General features: G+C 38.0%; 2 protein-coding genes across 3 annotated transcripts; both read right to left on the reverse strand.

The window, feature by feature from the left end:
- Positions 1-5: 5 nt before the first annotated feature.
- On the reverse strand, positions 6-1,934 carry LOC106402766 (beta-carotene isomerase D27, chloroplastic). The gene is made up of 7 exons (XM_013843553.3): positions 1,603-1,934; positions 1,376-1,524; positions 1,206-1,298; positions 1,040-1,101; positions 757-863; positions 323-415; positions 6-233 (listed from the first exon to the last, which is right to left on the reverse strand). Exons 1-7 carry the CDS (start codon positions 1,859-1,861, stop codon positions 199-201), a joined length of 798 nt encoding a protein of 265 aa, XP_013699007.2. The 5' UTR covers positions 1,862-1,934; the 3' UTR covers positions 6-198.
- A 260-nt stretch (positions 1,935-2,194) lies between these two features.
- On the reverse strand, positions 2,195-16,736 carry LOC106405360 (protein SPIRRIG). Of its 2 annotated transcripts, XM_048764499.1 has the most exons (20): positions 16,145-16,570; positions 15,756-15,825; positions 15,498-15,583; positions 15,096-15,231; positions 14,959-15,015; positions 14,650-14,820; positions 14,356-14,547; positions 14,159-14,224; positions 13,717-13,831; positions 12,393-13,558; positions 11,501-12,200; positions 11,279-11,381; positions 10,063-11,177; positions 8,316-9,966; positions 7,880-8,045; positions 5,034-7,792; positions 4,641-4,949; positions 4,225-4,531; positions 3,982-4,128; positions 2,195-3,876 (listed from the first exon to the last, which is right to left on the reverse strand). In XM_048764499.1, exons 1-20 carry the CDS (start codon positions 16,315-16,317, stop codon positions 2,662-2,664), a joined length of 10,704 nt encoding a protein of 3,567 aa, XP_048620456.1. In that variant the 5' UTR covers positions 16,318-16,570; the 3' UTR covers positions 2,195-2,661. The 2 variants fall into 2 exon arrangements, with proteins under 2 accessions (XP_048620456.1, XP_048620455.1); XM_048764498.1 differs by having other exon boundaries at positions 5,034-8,045; positions 16,145-16,736.
- Between the last annotated feature and the right edge of the window lie 3,252 nt (positions 16,737-19,988).

Genomic DNA, 19,988 nt, shown 5'->3' on the forward strand with positions numbered 1-19,988 from the left:
TCTTATAGATCTGCTTATTGTCTTACTCTTTTTGAAAACTCAAACATTTACATGTTTTGTTCTGTTCTTGGTTCAATACCATAGGACATGAGGTTTGCTTCTATAAGTAACTGTAATCTCTGATTTATCTTTACAAGATAAACTTAAATACTATATGTTTTGATATTACAATCATGTTTCATGTCCCTTGTATGAGCTCTAGTGCTTCACACCATAGCTTCTGTTTGATTTGCCTGCAAAAACAGAGAATTTTAATTGATATTTATACTCAAATGTCTTGCTTAAGAAGTTATCTTGTTGGCTGAAACGTTTTCATTCTTACAGAATTGAAAGCATGGCTGTTTCATTACAGGATCATCTTTGATCTCTGGAGGCTCCTGACCAAACATCATCTTACAGCTAAGATCATCAAAATCTGTGGAGAAACACTCAAGAAAAATGTTAATTAGTGTTGTGACATTTTAAAAAGGGAATGATTGCTTGTGTCTTAAGTCAAATCATTGACTTCTTAGAAAGAATAATCACCCATCATTATACATCTTGGAGACTTAATGGGTCTACTTGTAGTTAATTGTGTCCTTAGTGGTGACTCAATGGGACCCTTTAAGATGATATAAAGCTTCCACAAGTGAGAAGTGCAGGCTACTATTTTCACCATATATTAAGTTTGATTTCAACTGCTTTATTGAATGCTAAGATCTTCTTGTTTTAGTGATTGCAACTATATAATAAAGAGAATGATATTTTGAGTAGTACCAGGCATCATGTAGATAGGCATTCCAAGTGAGTTTTTTATGAAGATTTGTGATGGGATTTTACAAAGGTGAGTGCACATACCAACACAATTAGTCTGCTCAAGAAACCTACAAAATTTAACAACAGTTAAAAGACATTATTAACAGACTAAATTCAGTAGTGAAATTAGTGTTGTTACTGGTGGTTTATGTTATGTAATGATTGTTTATGGAAGAATGATTTTGATTTTTTTTGTCTCACATTAAGTGATCAGATGGGACCAAATAGAGAGATTACACTTAACCTGCACTTCTTTATGAACACCATGCTCTTCTCTTTCTTTCCATTAACCTCAGTCTCCCTCACCTTTTCAATAATGTTCCCAAATTCAAAATACTTCCGTTTATTAGAACTAAAAAACAAAGGCAAAGTTTAGGATCTTTGAGGTAATGAAACAGTTTATATCTTACCTCTGAAGGTCCAACAAGCCAAGCGAAAAATATTGTGGTGAATAGCGCGAACATCTCTCTTGATAGTTTTGAAGGTGGTAAAAGCATTTTTATCTGTAATTTTAGCAAGAAAATGTTATTTTTATTAATTTCTCATGACTAGTTGATCTTATAAATCCATAAGAACTTACCAAGGAGAGTATCACTGCTGGAAATGCTCTGTCCAAAGCAACAAGAACAAGCTCATGTTGTTGCTTGATGCTTAAGTTACCCGCAACCCTAGTTGCCGTGTCCACTAAGCTATCGTAACCACTACTCTTGCTGCTACTACTACTCATCCCTGAAGAAAGTATCTCATACTTCTATCTTATGTGAACTAAATGAGCAAAGATTCAAAGAATAGATGTGAGATACGAACCTGCAGTGTCTTGAAGAGTCTTTGATAGATAATTAATGGCAAATTTCGACAAGAAGTTGTCTTCATTGCTTGCATTCTTCTTTTTCAATGGTTCCGTTCCTGATGTCTCTTTTACAAGCTTGAGTTCTCCAGAGTAGGCTGGCTTTGAACTGAGAGTTGCGGAAATGGTTGAACGTCCATAGCGAGTGCGTGTATCGTTGAGCCGGATTGTGAAACCAATGATCCTGGTCTGAGAAAGTGATAACTTAGTGTTCATCATTGGTCTTATGGAAGAAGTAAGAACATAAGGAGAGAACTCGTTGCAGGTTCTTTTTATTTTTCTGAGGCCAATAATCAACGGTTCCCATGTCTATATATAGATAGGAAACATAAATGGCAGATTTGCCCTCGGGCGTGTGGTGCATGAGAGTTTGGATAGTCTCCAGACAATTAACACACGGGCGAGATGTGCAGCTGGGAATGGGATAGCCTATAATGGGCCTCACCGTTACACAAGCCCATATTAATAATTGGGAAAGAAAACTGAAAAACCAATTCATCATGGCTCGTTAGAACTTATTTGACAAACCATGTTTTTGTATCTATAATCAAGAGCAAAAAAACAAATACATTGAAGCAAAAGATGAAGAATACAGAGGTTACAAACAATACAACAATTGCAGAGATGGGGCTGTAAAATACTAATATGCCCAGCTTCTGCTATATTTGCAACGAGTTTTCAAGAAGAAAATAATATAAAGTGAAACAAACGCCGCAAAAATACAATACTGTACACACAGTACACAACACTCCCCTGTAAAGCTTGTAATCTTCCCATCTATTTACACAAATTCTTAAACCAAACCTTTTCTCCTTCCCAATCTTGAAAACTCCTTAACCGAGAATGTCTCGCCTCGCTCTCTTCCTCTTAGCCTGCAAGTCAGTGATGTAAGAGATTCAACAGAGCCAACACCTTTGTTCAGACTTTGTTCTGCTTCCTACTATGTGGTCCTGTCTTGAAGTCCCCTTGTTCGGTTCTACCCAAAGGGGAATGACTGGTCTCCGCTTTACATCCTATACCTATGAAGCCTGTTTCATTGAAGCTTGTTTCAGTGATGCCTGTTTCATTGAAGCTCTTAATGTCTCATCTGGTAATGTCCATGAAAGCAGCTGTCCAGCTGAATCGCCGCTCAGTAACTGCTTAAGGTCGCTCGTGAGATGGAGAGCGGTGACCGCTTGCTTATGGAATTTCAACACCTTGTGTAGTATCAACTTGTACTCTGGCACTTGATCACCCAAATTCAACCCTCCTGTTCTGTTGCTACTACTTGTTTTGCTCTCGGCACTCAACGGATCAGTACAATGTATCATCCGCCATATTTTAACAGCTCCACTCTGATGACCAGTTACATACCAGGCTGTTTCAAGCCAGTCAGAAGATGTCGATCCCGTTACAGATAATACCGAATCAGATGGTAACTGCGAAGTGTTAGCCACAGCGAGGCAATCACCGTTGATGCTCCAAACCGCAAGGACAGTTCCAGCAGCAGTTACAATTTCCCCGGTAAGGTCATTTATGTAGATTGCTGTAATGGGAACTGGGAAGTTAGGAAGCTGTCTCACAAAACTCAACGAACTGAGATCCCATATTATAACTGTGCAGTCATCAGACCCACTCGCAATCATCATGTACGGTTGGCTTACGCGTAGACACGTGACTGTAGCTGTGTGAGCACATAGGGCTTTCTCTAACCGTAACCGTCGTGAACCACGGGGCCCATCCTTGCTCACTCTCCACACGCAAACTAGACCATCTTCTGCTCCAGTGACCACAATGCGTCCATCGTGACTAACACCAGCACACTGGATCTGGTTGCTTTCGTGGAGATTCTCATGAGTTGATAGCAGTTTGTCCTGATCATAGCTCATAAATCTCAAGCTCCTGTCTGGGAAACCCCACGTTATGTATTTCGTATAGCCACTAGGTTTCAGGAAGCAGTTAGCCCCGGCAACGAGCACCTTGTCGTGCAAAGTAATGATCTGGCTTATAGAAGATGAACATTTACGTGTCTCGTGAGGAACTAGATGCGTCGAATGTTTCAGAGGGTGGAGAGGGATTTTTCGGTCTGTTCTCCTTTTGACATGAGGTTTCTGGAATAGTTGCTTCGGAGTTTGCCCAAAATGATTAATCTGCGCTAGTATGGAAGCTTTCATTGCGGGATCGGTAACAGCATCAATATCAACATTTCCCTCGTACGTGTAATGATAGAAAACATTTACAGCTTCTTCTGCAGCCTGAGAATGAACATTCCAATAAAGGAGGATTAAATAACATGACAATACTTTGATTTCTGCATTCTACTTGGCTAGAAGCAAGAAAAAAAATATTGTGTAAAGTACCTTTCCTCTCTGTTTGTACCCAAAGATGAGATCTATCCAATGATGCAGATTCTCTGAGACATAATCTGACTCCAGCGCTTCTCTGTGCTTGAGGATGAACTCACGAACACTACCTCTAGCCCACGGAGGCAGAAAGACTTCACCAACCTGAAATTATGCAGGAGAACTATCCATATCAACATTACATGAAAGGAAAATAGTATATATTCAAACACGATTATAAGAACTGGAATTGGCACAAACCCTCTCTCCTGACTGTTTTTCACCCAAATCAAGGCTGAACCTGTTTTCCAAAAACTCTGGCATGTAGAAGAATTCAGGAATGAGTTCTTTTACATCTGAAGTATTTCCTTTTCCAGATGCACTAAGCCAAGTTTCTTTTATACTATTGAAGAGTCTATCAGCATGATCAAACTGACCGCCCTGTAGCTTCTGATTTTCAGCACTGAACGGTGGGAGACGAATAAGGTAAAACAGGACAATTCCAGCACTTGAATAGTGAGAACCATAATGAAATTTTGGAACCTCAGGATCATCCCAGCTCTCATATCTGCAATCGAGGAGGTAAAAGGGAATACATGATAAGCAAAGGTTGAATAGAATTATGCTATCGTGAAACCATAACTACTTAACATGAAAAATTTAGATGTATGACGAACCGTTTCCTAAATTCTTCCTCTCCTTCAGGTGTCTGGCAACCCATTGGTTTATGAAGCTTGCGGAATGTTTTGGGATCTGACAAATCAAGACTCTCACTATCATAATCTGCGAGAACCCAAGGAAATACCGGATACTGCGTGAGATCACTGTATCCACGTCCTGCTAGGGTATTGAGATGCATTAGGTAATGGAAATTGCTGATCTCCCCATTTTGCCATCTTTTTGAGAATGAATTCGCCATTAATCTGAAAAGGCGGCTTCCCTCATTACTTTCCTGTTTTGCTGATCCTGAAATGGTTGTGTCGAGCCTGGGAAAAATAAACATATACATTAATGTTAAATCAGTAGCGAGGAACAAAAGGAAACGAGATGAAAAGAACGATGATACGTACATGCTGTTCCTTGGAAGATTCATGGCAACCAGATTTTTGAAAACTTCTTCCCTCTCTTTCTTGTGGAACACGAGGAGATCATTACATCCATCCATACTAAAGATCTCAATGGCAACCGGACGTAGCTGGTAATCACGTTTTAAAATTTCATGAACATTATCAAGCTTCCACATACGCCAAGGATGCGGCAAGTTGCCAGTCGTGCCCATTTTTTCTTTTCCCCAAGCACCACCACCATATGCCCATGCTCTTCCCCCTACAGCTCCGGATTTCACTGCTGTCGTCCATGATGTGCTAGACTTAGATTGGAAATCCAGGCTTCCGGAGACATCTTTTTTCACACCCAACGCTTGATCAATAACAGATAACTCATCTTCGCATTCCTTCTCACAGATACACCCATCATCGTCAATATAAAAGTTTTCTATCACATACAGACAGAACTCCCCTATTAAGAAGATTCCATCATGCTTGTCGAGATCAACAACTCTCTCGCAGTTGTATCTGAACCTAATCTTTTCAAGATGCTCCAGATATGGCCTGATCAAATACTCACCATCATCATTCAGTTCCTTCTCTGATTTTTCCTCCGGGCCTTTTGTGTCATCCATTTTAGCAGAAGATGAATGTCTTGGAGAGCCAGTCTCAGATTTTGCATGGGTGTTGTCTGTTATTGGCACAGATGCTGTACTAGATTTGGCACCAAAGTCAAGAGCAGAATGAAGACTTGCTTCGTTTGTACTGCTAGCTCTATCATCATTCCATCCATTTCTGGCAGAAGCGACATCTTTAAAATCATCTGATTCTTTCAAAAACGACTCATCATAAAGTTCACTGAGCAGGAAAGCTGGATCAGAATCCGTGTCAGAAATAATTTGCTCATCTTCATTTTTGGCTTTGGGAAGCTCAATTTCTCCAAGTTCCAACTTTCCATCAAGAACATTCTGCATGCTATCAATTTTTAGCTTACATCGTTCAAGCTTTTTGCGCATTCTGTACGGACCTTCAATCGGACAGAGCTGCCATTCCGGATCTTCAGAACCATTGGATTTACGCATTGGGAAGATTCCACGCTCATGCACAAGCTGCTGGAGATGAGTTTGCCACTCGCTCTCAGCATGAAGTATCCAACCATATTTGTTTTGTCGAACAACTCTAAGCTCAGTAGACATGGCATCACGCAATACTTCAAGCGCATATCTCCGCTCATTCAACTGATCCCAGTGTTTTAGGTCCAATTTCGACATATCTCGTGATTTTCTCCCCATCTCTCTCTTCCGGCGACTTTCCATCCCCTTTATCCTGACACCAGGAAATTTTGCTGAGCCAGCTATGTACTGTACCCACATTATTGCAGCACACTGCTCCAGTACTTTGTTAATAATCTTCTCCGAGCTTTCAAGCCACTTGAAGAATTCTGGTAGATTCCCAGTCAACAACTTATCAAAACCGCCATGTAGAACATCAAAGTTTTGTCCTTGGTTTGGTTTAGTGACGAGCAAATCCTCAAGGGCAGATCTTCGGTGCACCAGCAAATATTTGACAATATCAAGTGACATGTTTTGCACACTCTTTCTCTGGTCAAGGACCAGGGAGATTAAATTCACACACAGACAGCAATTCAAATCAGTATCAAGATTGCTTGGGCAGAATATGATTCTCCTGTTTGCGACCAACAACTGCAGAACTGTTGAGATGTCAATCCCATGTTCATCAACAGCTGGATTCGGAGATGGCCTCTTCTTGGATTCGACAAGTAAACCCAGTTGTGATAACAGTTCCTCCTCTCCAATAGTTATCAAGAACGATGGCAGGAAACAATATAGTATCATTCTATTTGTGTTTTTCAGGATTGAGTGTACATAAGCGTCAAGCTGCCGTGTTGCTCTTCCAAGGGATAACAAACCTTTCCCTGAGGGAAAGACTCCTTCAACCCTACCATCTTTGTTAGCTAATTGCAACATCGACAACAAAAACTCAAGAGCTCTAAGAACACCAGTGGGGTGAGGAAATGCACCCATATAAACACGGTCCACTATCATCCAGCAAAACGTATCCAAGTTCGCAGACCATTTAGTCTTGTCCAGCTTCTTCTCGTCCTCTTCATCATCACGCAAGAGACGCCTTTCAAGATAGTTCATGACTCTGCTAAGGCACAAGCCTTGAAAAACCAGCACACTTTCAGGATCAACATAGAAAGGAACCATTTCCAATATGCTTTCCAGAACCGGTACAGCTTTAACCTGTTCAGTCACTAAGTCAGCAAGTACCTCTGCCATAAAATCTAACACGGCACTCGCTCCGGCAGAACAAGGCCCGCCACCATAGCCAGTTTCATCTATTTCGAGGAGAAGTTTTGGGCTAACTGTAAAGAAGGCACTGACAGCAGAAGACCCGTGGGAGCCTGACTTTCGTTCTGAAGATGCATCAACTTCATTAACAGATACATACGATTCAAGAGAAGGAGAACCCACTGTAGAACTTTTAGATTCATTATAGTTAGAGCCTAGCCAGGATGCAAGTGCAACAACCGGAGATGGTGATGGAGTGAATGAGACTTTGAGGCCTGATTTTTCAGATAAAAGGGGAGACTCGATCATAGGGAAAGATGCAGAACTCTGAGAATCTGTTGCCTGAACTTGACTTGCATTCCCTTTGCGATCGTGAAAATCCTTTTCACTTGAAGTTGATGCATGGCCGACATGATTACCTTCTTGTTTCTTAACATCTTCAACACCTTGAAATAATTTACTTGCGTCCTGTGGTGGTGGTGTAAGAATGTTCTCCATCTTATCTCGAACCACATAATTTGCCGATAAAGGCATTTCTTCAGAGCTAAGACTGACCTGCCCTTGAGGGAAACTTCCAGCACTGATGGAGGTTTTAGCGGACTTATCCTGGTTATGAGGCAAGCTAAAGAGAGTTCCTTGTGAGCCGTTATCGTCATCATTTGTATGCTTCTCTTCTGCCTTCACAGAGAGCTGTTTCGCCATCTTCACAGCATACGCAGCCCTACAGCACGAAAAAACCTTTAGGCGCAAATTATGCAAATAAAATCTAGCAGGTTACGCTATCCAACATCATGAAAATATCCTAGTCTTATCTTAGACCCTCTGAAATTGAGCAAGAGATGATACGTTAAACATATTACAGTCCACATTTAGTATATTCATCGACTATTAGATCGATGCCGGAAATAATTTATTTTCAAAAAGCCCAAAAGAAAATCATCAATATTTAGTAGGTGGTGAAAATTATATCAATAGGTCTGATGATGCCAACCTGACACAGGAAAAGTAAAGATCAGCACAATTTTCAACGAAGTCTGCACGCCTGCAAGCAGCAGAGAATTGAGGGCATATCTTGGAAAGGTCAACCATGAACCGGAGAACAGACGTCGCAGCAGCAGGAGCTGATGCTTCGCCACCCATCAAACGTGCCGCATACGTTTTGTGCATCAAAGCTTCCCCTTGAAGCTCCCCAGTCATTTCTGCCCCCTCTACAAGCTCTGCTACAAGACTGGCACTGACCTGAGAGAGATTTCCAGACTGGTGGGCGAGCATTGATTGCATGATCAACCTGTCATAAGTAGATCTAGCCATTCCTACCACCGAATCCAACAGATCTATGAATTTTAACTCCACATGGCTTCCATCATTCGGGACTAGGGCATGAAAGTCTAACATCCGAACCTCCGGTAGTCTTGGATGAACAGGTTTCCCAAAGATCAAGCAGAACAGTATGTAATATATGTCTGGGGAATCATAAAAGTTCTCAAGTACTCGCATCAGCGCCTGATAACCTCCACTTGTCCGAAATTTAAGGGAAAAGTTAGGAGAAGAAGCAAGAGAAACACCAAGAAGGGTCATGATCCATCTCATACTTGTAGGATGCACAGCTTCATCGAGGAAGTATGTTACTAATTTTGATGAGACTATCTTATGCCACAACTCCAGAAGTTCCTCTGCTTTTATTGTCACCTGGAGATCAATGAGCATTTCCAAAAGCATGTTTCTCACAATTACATGCTTTCCCATTGACTCGCGCAATAATGAGCTTCGTGACTTCACTTCAGGTGGATTAAATGTCATAATCACAAACCTAACCACATTTTCAAGCTCAGCACTCAGGAAGCCATCTTCTAAGATGCATCCAAGCAAAACAACTAATTTTTCCAGCACCGGAACTTCCACGTCACCTCTCTGAAGTGTCACTAACAAATGTTCCACCAGATTGATTCTTCGCAGAATTGTAAGATTGTGGTTCCTGTACCAATGCATTGAAACCAGATTTTCCAGAAAACCAAGTAAAGCAATCTGGATGGAAATAGGGGATGTTACCCAAAGGGTCCAGTCCAAGAGGACATGTTCAATCATATCCGCGTTGGATAAGACAATGCAGTTTGATGTTTCAACAGGGATATCGGTTTCAAACTCAGAAAGATGACTAATAGAATCCTTGGGAAGAGAAAAGTCATCCATATCCCCATGAGACCCAACTGAGGAACTTTCGCAGCGGAATCTCGAAAGACCAAGATCCTCATAGCTGTTTTCGAATACAGCCTCCGTATGTGTCATATTAATATGACTCTGTCCACTCTCCAGTTTCTTTGGCTCCGAAAACAAAGCCTCGCATGCAGCAATCTGGAAAAATATCTCCAAAGACGGCATATCAAATAGGGTCATTTTGGGACGCAAAAATAGTGCTAGTAGATGATATCCCCTGATGGTTTGCATATCTTTCACATTCTGAGGGTTTTGATGAAGCGCACAAGCAAGCAATGAAAGAGCCATATGTAGCATATCTCTAGATTCGGCAGCCTCGACAAACGCGAGTACAACAGCCATTCCTCCCACGGGGCGGATAGTATCGCCAATAACATTTTGTCTGCAGATACATACATTTCCCACCAGACGTCCAAAACGTGGTATTCCTACACCGTTTGAAAAAGCAGAATCAGTCAAACAACGTAACTAGATCAGATTAGAACGTACAAAAGGGAACTAGAGTATTAAAGCTCCCCGTATACCTCCAATTGGAGAAGCAGCCGCGGACAATGGGTCAACCAGATTAAGCAGGGAAAAACTTCCAGACGCACGGATGAATTCAGAGCATGTCCCATCAAATGCAAAAATAAGTTTCTTGCCAGGTAACTGAAAGGAAAGATTCCCCAACCTCTCAAGATCCCAGACAATTCCACTACCATCAGCACTAGAGTCTCCTTGTCTATTGCTTCCATCAACCTTTTGCCCATTGGGCAATGAAGTCAAATCACTGTCTAATGAGTCCAGGATAGCCATGCTCCCCCCACCACAAGCCTGATTTGGCACAAAGCGTAAGAGATCCGCATCCTGGAAAAGACCTTTGTACCCTCTACCAAGAATGTACATGAAACCAATGCAACCTGATGTGAGCACCTCCTCGAAAAGATAACACGAGCGTGTTCTCCATGTCAGATCACTAACTCTGGCACAAGTAGCTGGAGTTCCAACTACTACTTGCAAAGATTTTCCAACAGGCGATGGAGAGTACCCCAATTTACCCGTATGCCTTAGTTTCCCATCAAGATAGACAGTTGCAACACTAGCCTGGAAGAGCCCAGCAAGCGCATTCGGTTTACTATGAACAACAGCAAGGTGATGCCACCTGCCCTCTTCAATCTCCAATCCAGAAAACGACAATGAACTTGAATTGCTAGTGGCAAGGGTCAAAATACCATCCTCCTGAAAGTAAAGTTCTGCATAGAATGGACTTTCATTGCTTACAGCACTAACAGAAAACATCCGAAATATGTTCCGTTCGTGTTGTTGCGCAGTCAAGGTGCGCTTCTTTGATGAAGTGCCAAATTTGGATGCTTCTGGTTCTTTTTCTTGGGTTGTTAAGAAATTGCGAAACTGGAACCAACAAACAAATGAATAACCAGCAGCAGGAGGCCAAGATCTTTCTCCCAGAGACACCTGAACAGAAGCATGCCCAGTTTTGCTCATGTCCATCTCTACAAAAGGAGCCAGGGATAGATTTTCCAAGGCTGTGTCTTCCATGATAATTAGCTTTTCCATCATCCCAACTATTGCATGACCTGAATTCATAATCCTCATTTGCAAAACATATCTAAACAGCATTCGAAGCTCAGACGGGGACAATCTACACAAAGAAAACTACGTACTAAGAATACAGACAGAAAGAACAAATATGGCAACCTTCGAAATGAATTCTGAATATACTAAATATGCTGTAATTCGTACCTGTATGCTCCAAGAATTTTCACAATCTTCAAAGCATAAGAAAGAAATGGAGATGAACCCGGAAGAAAGGGGTAAATTATCTCCAACAGAAGTTCCACGCAGCCTGTTCAATTACAATTCATGAAGAACGAGAAAGAGGTGAGAGAGAATAACAGGGAAAAAACAACAACGACAGGGATCTGAAAATTGATTGAAGAATACCCCAAGAGGCGTGGTTCTTACCAACTGATGTGAGGTTTTCCTGATTGAAAGGACTGGCACGCGCAAGACATTCCAGAAGATTTAAAAGTTCTAGCTGCATTTTCGGACTAAAGAGCAACAATGAACGGATGAGAACTCTAACGGCACCTGCATTGTAGATTCTCTCCTTATCAGGATTGAATTGGCCTGATGGGGTTGTTACAATAAAGGTTGTCTTTTCACTTTCTGTTGTAGCAGCAGAGGCAGTAGATTCTGATGTCAAAAATGGTGGAACCACCACTTCAAGTGCAAGTTCTAACAACAGCTGTATAACCTGCCTTTCCAACTCAACACACAGTAATCCAGACTCCACCAAGAGATCATAAAATGTCTGAGACGTTATCACAGCGTGAAGTTTCATCCTATTAAGAGCATTCTCACAGACGGCAGCTGTCATAAGGCGAAATAGATATTTAAACAATTTGATGTAAACCATCAAATCAGACTCATCCATGTTCTCTTTGTTCCCCTGGAAAGTATGAAGGGTCGTCAATAGAAGAGAGAAACCAGTGGCTTCGCCAAAGACTCTTTGGGCAGAACTATTGACACCAACAATTCGCCACAGAGCACCCATTGTATCACATTTGGCATCATCATGAAGCTTGTACTGATGGCCAGAAATACTAGTGACCATTCCACTCTTCAACAAATCAACAACAGCTCCTAATTCTTCATGATGGACCTGGTTTAAGAGACATTAAAAGAAAAGTAAGGATTTTGTCAACAATGTAAAATATACAATAGTGGCATCAGTGTAAATCCAATTCATCAACTTTGCAATATAATTTGCTGTGGTGTAACAAATCCAAGAAAAGGAGCGGAACAAATCTGTGTAAGTAAAACAAAGCTAAGTCTTGTTCGGAGTTTAGTTTACCTGTTTAGTGTCTTCCGTTATTAGACAAGATAAGACCCTCAAGACACCGGTTCGATGGGCATCCGATATCAAGAAAGGAAGAATAATCGTCACACCATTCGCCGCACGGAAAGATGCCTGATTAGCCTCAGCTTTCTTCAACAAAGAGATCAGGCAATCCCAACCAACAGTAATAGTGTCGTCAACTTCAAAGACAGGTAACTTTCCTGACCCAGATTCCATCAACTTTGGTGAAGAAATGATGGCATCTTTAGTATCTAAGTGCTTTTTGAAGCTACCTGCGCTAGGCTTCCGATCTGAATTGTTAGAGACTCCACTATACTGATCTGGACCCATAAGAAGCTTGTGCTGCTTCAAATCATCCTGTAAGACTTCCAAAACACCAACTTCACGTAGGACTTTCTTATATTGTTGATCAAACGATATGAGCTTCACAAAGAAAGAAAGTATGGTCTGCTTCAACTGAGATGTGATTGGCTGTTGCAATAAGCAACAAAGGGACAACAATTCTTGCTCTGGAACACAATTCACAACTGTGACAGCATATTCAAGAATTTTGAGGATTATATCTTGCAGCGAGGAAGGAAACCCCGCCATGTTGAGGACAAGTAATGGAACGGTCCTTAATTCCTGACACAATCTATAGTTTTCCACGTGGCTTGAGAATATCTTGAACATTCTGTTCAATACTTCTGCCTGAAGATCCTTATTCTCTGCCTTCAGGAAGATATCTTGCAGCATTTGGACAGCTTCCAGGTCTTTAACTTTACTACTTCCCTGTTCCCATGTTTCATCATATATACTATCAACAGATGGGGTTGGACTTCTGCTATGCCCAGTTGGCTTCGTTTGGGATGAACGTGAGGCCCTACTTATAGATGGCTCAGCTGGACCAGTCTGAGCTAGGGTGACAAGGACATCAAGCAACCTCGACAATGATGGAGAAAATTTTTCTGACGAAGAATCAGCATTTTCTCTACTTTTTGTATTTCCACCATCAGGAAACACTTCTGAGCCATCTGAACCACTATATTGATCGATAGATGAACTAGTGGATACAAACGTCTGATTCTTTGGCGAGGAAGATAGAACCAGGGCAAACTGAACAAGAAAGTGGTAACCGTGTGCATTACGTATGTCTTCCCTGAGCCTAACACCCCCAGCCTCTACAAAGTCAAAACTGAAAACGATTAGTAGCCGTAGGTTAGAACAGCTTACATGTTATGTGACAACTGAATGTTATAATCTCTCGTTGCATTTTCCATATGGAGAATATGCTTAAGAATATATTTAGAGCGCTTATATTGGTGTAGACCATATTTACCAGGTCTGTATGATAATTCCACGCACTCAAGTAACAAGTCCACAATACCCATTGTGTAAGCTGAGTCACCACAATCTGGATCAAAATCTTTGACAGCCATCAAAAGAACCTTTACCTGCAGGAGAAGTCAGGAAATTATATGATTTGTAGGTTTGGTAGACTACTATAAGCAATTCACAGTAGAGAATGAAACCCTTTTCCAATGCCTTATTGGACTTAATCACTTCGTAATACTAAACTAAAATATACGCATACAACATTTAATTATCATTTGCTTTTATCCTTAATTTAATCAACGTAAATCTTCTGAAGGGAAGTTTTTGACCAAAGAAATTTAACATTAGCAAGAAAGAATTAACCTATACCCACGTAGAAAGCTTATTAAGTGTGCAGGCGAATCAATAAACAACACATAGGCAGTCTGCAAAATTTAATGTCATACCAGATGGTGCTTGCGTATATATCTTGATGTGCTCCCATTGTCATTGACTAGAAGAAGTCCAAGGATCTGGAGGAGACACGGAAGGGTGTTAAATGGAACTATAAGCATCAAGTTTCAACCGTCAAGCTAAAAAAGCCGTTCACAGAATTTTTTTCGGTTGGCAACACAATACTCTAAAACAGATGCACGAAAAATACCTGCATTGCATGTCTGTGAAGCTGAATGCTATGGAGAGGGACTAGGCCTTTTTTATACTGAGAGAAGACAATAACGGCGCCATTGGCAACCATATTGAAAAGCGACTCAAGAGAGTCATCTTCAATCAAACTCTGAGCGGCAGAAGGATTGCTTGCTAATCCTTTCATAATATGTACAATACTACCCTCCACCTACAAGAATGAGGGGTAAACTTTAGTTGTCAATATCCAGCTCAAAACAAAGTATTTGTTTTAGTCTTATTAGAATTTGGAACACAGTTATGGAAACAGAACCTCAAGTCGTCTAGTCTGAAGTACTTTATATCCAGCATCTTTGTCCACTGATTTCTCTTCCAAATCATTTGTTTTACTTTTGCTTAGTTCATCATATGCTAGAAGCGCACTGAAAACGTGTATAAGACAGCAGAATATCCCAGAATCCAGTAGAGATTGTTTATCGATTGGCTGAAAAGAACACATACAAGGCGTTTAGGAGGTAGCACATTATATAATAACGCATAAAAAATCCAGCATACTGGACAAATTGAGCTTTGTAAAGCTTTTATGGAGTGGGTAAACTGGAAAAGGTAAAAAAAAAACTACCCCAGATACAAGTACTTCAACAGCAGTCAAAAGGTTCGCACCAGGACTAAATCCCTCCTGCAGGAAGAAATCATGTATTAAAAATAGAGAAGAGAGGTTGGCATGTCAAGATGCACAACATTTAGAAAAAGGCAAACCTTGGTGACATCTGAAAAGAACCTTAATATTCTCTCTACATCCAATGACCTTGTCTTGCTTCCGATCTTCAACTTTTCAATATCTGTCACAAATGCTCTCCCAATGACAAAAGAGAATATATGTGTTTCTACTAACCTGCAACCAAAATAAATTTCTCAATATAGGTAATATTACCATATATGAGCTACGGTCATAGAATATGAAGTACAGAAGAGGATCCTCTGGACAGGGGAATAACATGCAGGTTGAGAAACGTCTTTTTCTCCAAAACAATTCAAATGATGTGAAGACTCGGAAACACTTTAATTTGGTGCAAATGCATTTTTTTTTCTCTCGAAACAACAAAGCCCATTTCAACGTATATCCAACCAGAATGGGAGAAAGAGTCTGGAATAGCTTACATTGTAACTAATTGATCTATATTAGCATTCCGCTTCACTAATCTACAAAACGTATCCACGGTGAGATTCAAGGCGGCTTCCTTCTCCTGTGTGACATATGAACGATTAGCATTAATTATTTTTAGTCTTTTGTAGGCAGATCAGATACTATAAAAATGCCAAAAGAGGAACTGTTCCAAGATTACAGGTAAGACATTCTGTCAAAAAAAAAAGACACAAGTATAGCAAATCATCAGTTTGGAATATCAAAGTAAGAACCTTTTCAGAGCTTGAAGAACGGAACTCTTCCCATGACCTCTTGAAGTCCAGTTCCAATTCATGGTGTTCTCTGCTTTCAAGAAGTAAAAAAGAGGATTACCAATTGTTTTACAACAATCAGTCAATAGGCTGATTAACTATTTCTACTAAACATGTAAAAGAAAAAGACTTATACATGTAAGTAGCAGCAGCCTCTGACTCTTATTTATCAATCTTATCACAAAACCTAGCACCACAAAAAAGCAATCTAAAAGAGACTATCCACTTAGTTGATGCTGATTCATTTATAAAGCAATATAAAAGAGACTATCCACTTAGTTTGATGTTGATCACTTAACAAGCAATCTAATCGGGAACCACAGCCAGATCAAGCAGAATCCATAGCATACCTCGAAGGAGATGAGTTGAAGTCACTGCGAGAAGACTCGCCGGCGTGAGTAGTAGATAGAGGGGATGAGGGAGCAGTTAGGTCAACGGGAAAAGCATCGGCGGTTGCGGAGTCAGGGGATTGAGCTAAACCGACCTTCTCCTTGATGTCCTTAAGCAATGTTGACCATTTCATGGTTGTCCACTTTCATCCGACGACGACGAGAGCAGACCCCTCCCACAGATCCGAGTCGAGTCGGAGATCAGAAAGAAGCTCTCATCGCAAGAAAACAAATATTTATCCTAAAATGACGCCAATGGAATTTGAATTAAAGGGAAAAAAAAAGTCTTTGAGATCAAATTGAGCTGAAGGTACAATGTCTCAAATTAGGGTTTCTTGTCAAGCAGAAAGATCTAAGATCCTTTGAATAATCCCTTGCACGATTTTGACAAAATAGGAAGAAAAGGAGCTTAGCACAGAAAAAACGAATTTTTTATTTTTATTTTAATTAAGTTAATGATTTTGATTTTTAGCTGAAAAGAAAAATCAAGTTTTCAATTTCTTCCGGCTTTCGTCGTTATATTTTTTTTTTTGTTGACGGCGTCTCTCCGCGCCTTGTTCATTCTCTCGTTGTAATTTCCAGTTTTGTTACTTTACTAGTCCTCTTGTTTTAGTTTTCTACTATTATGTGCCCACTGTAATTTATATTTCTATTTTGATCCGATTAAGACTTGCATTGCAATTTGCAACCCAACGACTACGAATTTTATGTAGAGATGGCGCAGACAATAAGCCAAGTCAAGCTATAAGAACATATAAGCACACTTTTAGATCTAATACGTGAGAGTAGCAAAGGTTGACTTGTTATTCTTACTTTAAAATAATACACTTAAAATTTTAAATTTCAACATAGTTTTTAGTTAATGAATTCTAAAATTTCTGAAGTATACCTTGGATTTTTATTCCAATTATTTGTTTCCACCACAAATGATTTGAAATCAATTTTAAATTCCAAAAAAAATTAAATTTTTTGTAGTTGAATAACACTAGATTCTAAAAACGACATTTAAATCATTCAAAATCATTCATTGAATATCACCACATTTTAAATTAAATTTATAAATACAATATCCAATAACATTAGATTTTAAATATAATTTAGAATCACCTTTCAAATAACGGTGAATTTTACATAGATTTAAAATCTATTAAAATACATGATTGAATAACATCATCTAAGAAATGATTTTAAAATCTTAGGGAGCAAAGTTAGATTGTTGAGTAATATAATTTACTCATGAAGCAAGATTCAAATCCATTCTAACAATTTTCAAATCAAATCATTGTAAGAATCTATTATACACAAATAACACCATATTTTAAATGTTGTATTCAAATTATTGATTGAATAACAAGAGATTTAAAAAAAGAATTAATGAAGAGATTGTAAATCTAAAAACTAATAACACTATATTTCAAAATCATTTAATTGAGACATTCTAAATTTAATAACCAATAACACTAAAGTAGAAGTTACAATCAATCATCTAATAACAATGGATTATAAAAGCTATGGAATTTACTTTAAATCCACTATTGAATAACACCATCTAATTGATTACAAAACTTGAGAATTGATTTTAAATCACCGATTGAATAACACCCCCCTTATTAATGATAAAATAAACAACACTATAATTAATCGTCAATTTTTTCCCGAAAAAATCATCGTTACAAAATCTAGTTTTTTTTTTTACAAAAATTACCAAACATAGTATGGTAAGATCTTATGGGAATATATTGTGATCGATTTTTAATTTTCCCCAAAAAAAATAAATATAAAGATATTACAAATATATTATAGAAGTTTGAAAAACAACTAGTAGATTTGTAATTATTTTCCATTGAATTAGTTCTCTAGTGTAGAAATCAAATAAAAGCATGTTAAATTTGTAAATACAGTGATGCAGATTTAAGCTTTGGATTTAAATGACTAATGAATCAGTCTGAAATCAACAAAAAAAAAATCTGATATGTTTTAAATCTAATGGTGTTAATTTCAATTTATACAACCAATCACACTCCCATTCTTGTATCTAATAGTTGTATGCATATTTAAATTGTCGAGTAAGCATGTTTAGAGATGATACACATTCACATATTCATGTCTAATTTCAATCAAATAAATGCTTTATATTTTACTAAAACACACAAAGTATACAACTATTCATGGATTCTTAAACTGATTCTTATTAGATCATTCTTATTTATTTTTGGTGCAACTATTCCTAACTCCTAACCTAATACTACAAAAAAAAGACATGCCCAAAACTTGTTTATTCCATCTATAAGAAAAAGGTGTGTGTGTTTGCAAAATTATAATACTAGATGTTAATTTCATAACAATTCCATTATCGTTGTTTGGTCGTGAAGAAAAATAATTTGAATAGGAAATTATCCAGTTTGGAAATTTTCAATATAAATTTTAAAAGTCGAGTTTGATTGCTCGATTAATTTTCTTTATATAATGTGTATTCAGATATATTATATTATTTTATAAATAAATGAAACGTAAGACCATTTTGTGAGCAAATTGTAATCAAATTGTGAGCAAATTTTGGTTTTAGGTATTTTAAAATAAAACGTTGATGTCACCTATATTAAACAAACAGAAAAAATAAGTGGTGGTAAATAGTCATCAAATAAAATATATTAATTTGGTGGAAATTATATATTTGTATAAATAAAAGGTAAAACTTGGTCAATAAATGTAAATCTACTAATTTTGACACCAATGTAAGAGAAGCTTCCCCACTCTATTTTCTTCAGTTTGTTATCATTTATGTGGCGTTAAACACATGTGCCAAAGCCTTCGTCAACTGGAAGCTCAGGTTCTTATTTGAAGCGTTGAGTGTAGGGTCTAGTTTTCTTGCTACATATTTTCTGTTTGATTCTCTTAATCAGTTAAAGACTATTTTCATTTTTGTGGTGGTTGGTGGTTTCTTCTTTGTGTTTTTGGATTTGAAGATAATCGATTGTCTTAAGCAGCACAAATCTTCTTAAACACCTCAATTTATGGTTTCTTTAACTAGTACTCGATTTCATGTTGCTTTTGGATGAATGTGTTGTCTTAAAGCCATACTTTTTGTTTTTAATTGGGTATTAAGTACTATAAAAAGTGTAAAATTATTTTCAAGCAATAAAACTAAAAAATTAGATTTTGGCTTTTGTTTTAAAATGGACAGTTGTTCTTTGTTAAAAAAAAACTAATTTATAAAGTCTCAAAAAGTTTTGATTGGATGAACAATGTTTTTAGAAAAACAAAACTAAAAACAATTCAAAATCTGGAAGAAAAAAAATCAACTTTTTACCTAGAAAAAACTAGTTTCTCTATAAAATAAAAAGTGTATTTTGTTAAAATCAAAATTGAATAAAATATATTTTAGAAAAACAAAAACCAAAAATTACTTTAAAACTGCAAATAATCAACTTATCAATTTAAAATTAAGTTCACTCATTACGTTTTAATTTTTAAACTAAAATTTATTTTTATTATAAATCGCTATTGCAATAACCAAATTATATAACCACACATATAATAAAATATTAGAATTTTATTTAAAACAGTATTATTAATATATTTTCCACAAATAATCAATCAAAACATAGTCTACATTGTGTTATGTTTGTATGTTTTTTTGTTAATTTTGTATTAGTTATGTATTTTTATTGTTAATGTTTATTATTTATTATATCATTATTAAACTATAAATTCTAAAAAGTTTAATCGAACGCTAACTTGTGTTATCCACTTGCGTTTGAAACGCTAAGACGCATAACCTTTGACTCTTCCTTCTACAAAATGA

Source organism: Brassica napus, chromosome C8 (assembly GCF_020379485.1).
Source record: "Brassica napus cultivar Da-Ae chromosome C8, Da-Ae, whole genome shotgun sequence".
Taxonomy (NCBI): Eukaryota; Viridiplantae; Streptophyta; class Magnoliopsida; order Brassicales; family Brassicaceae; genus Brassica; species Brassica napus.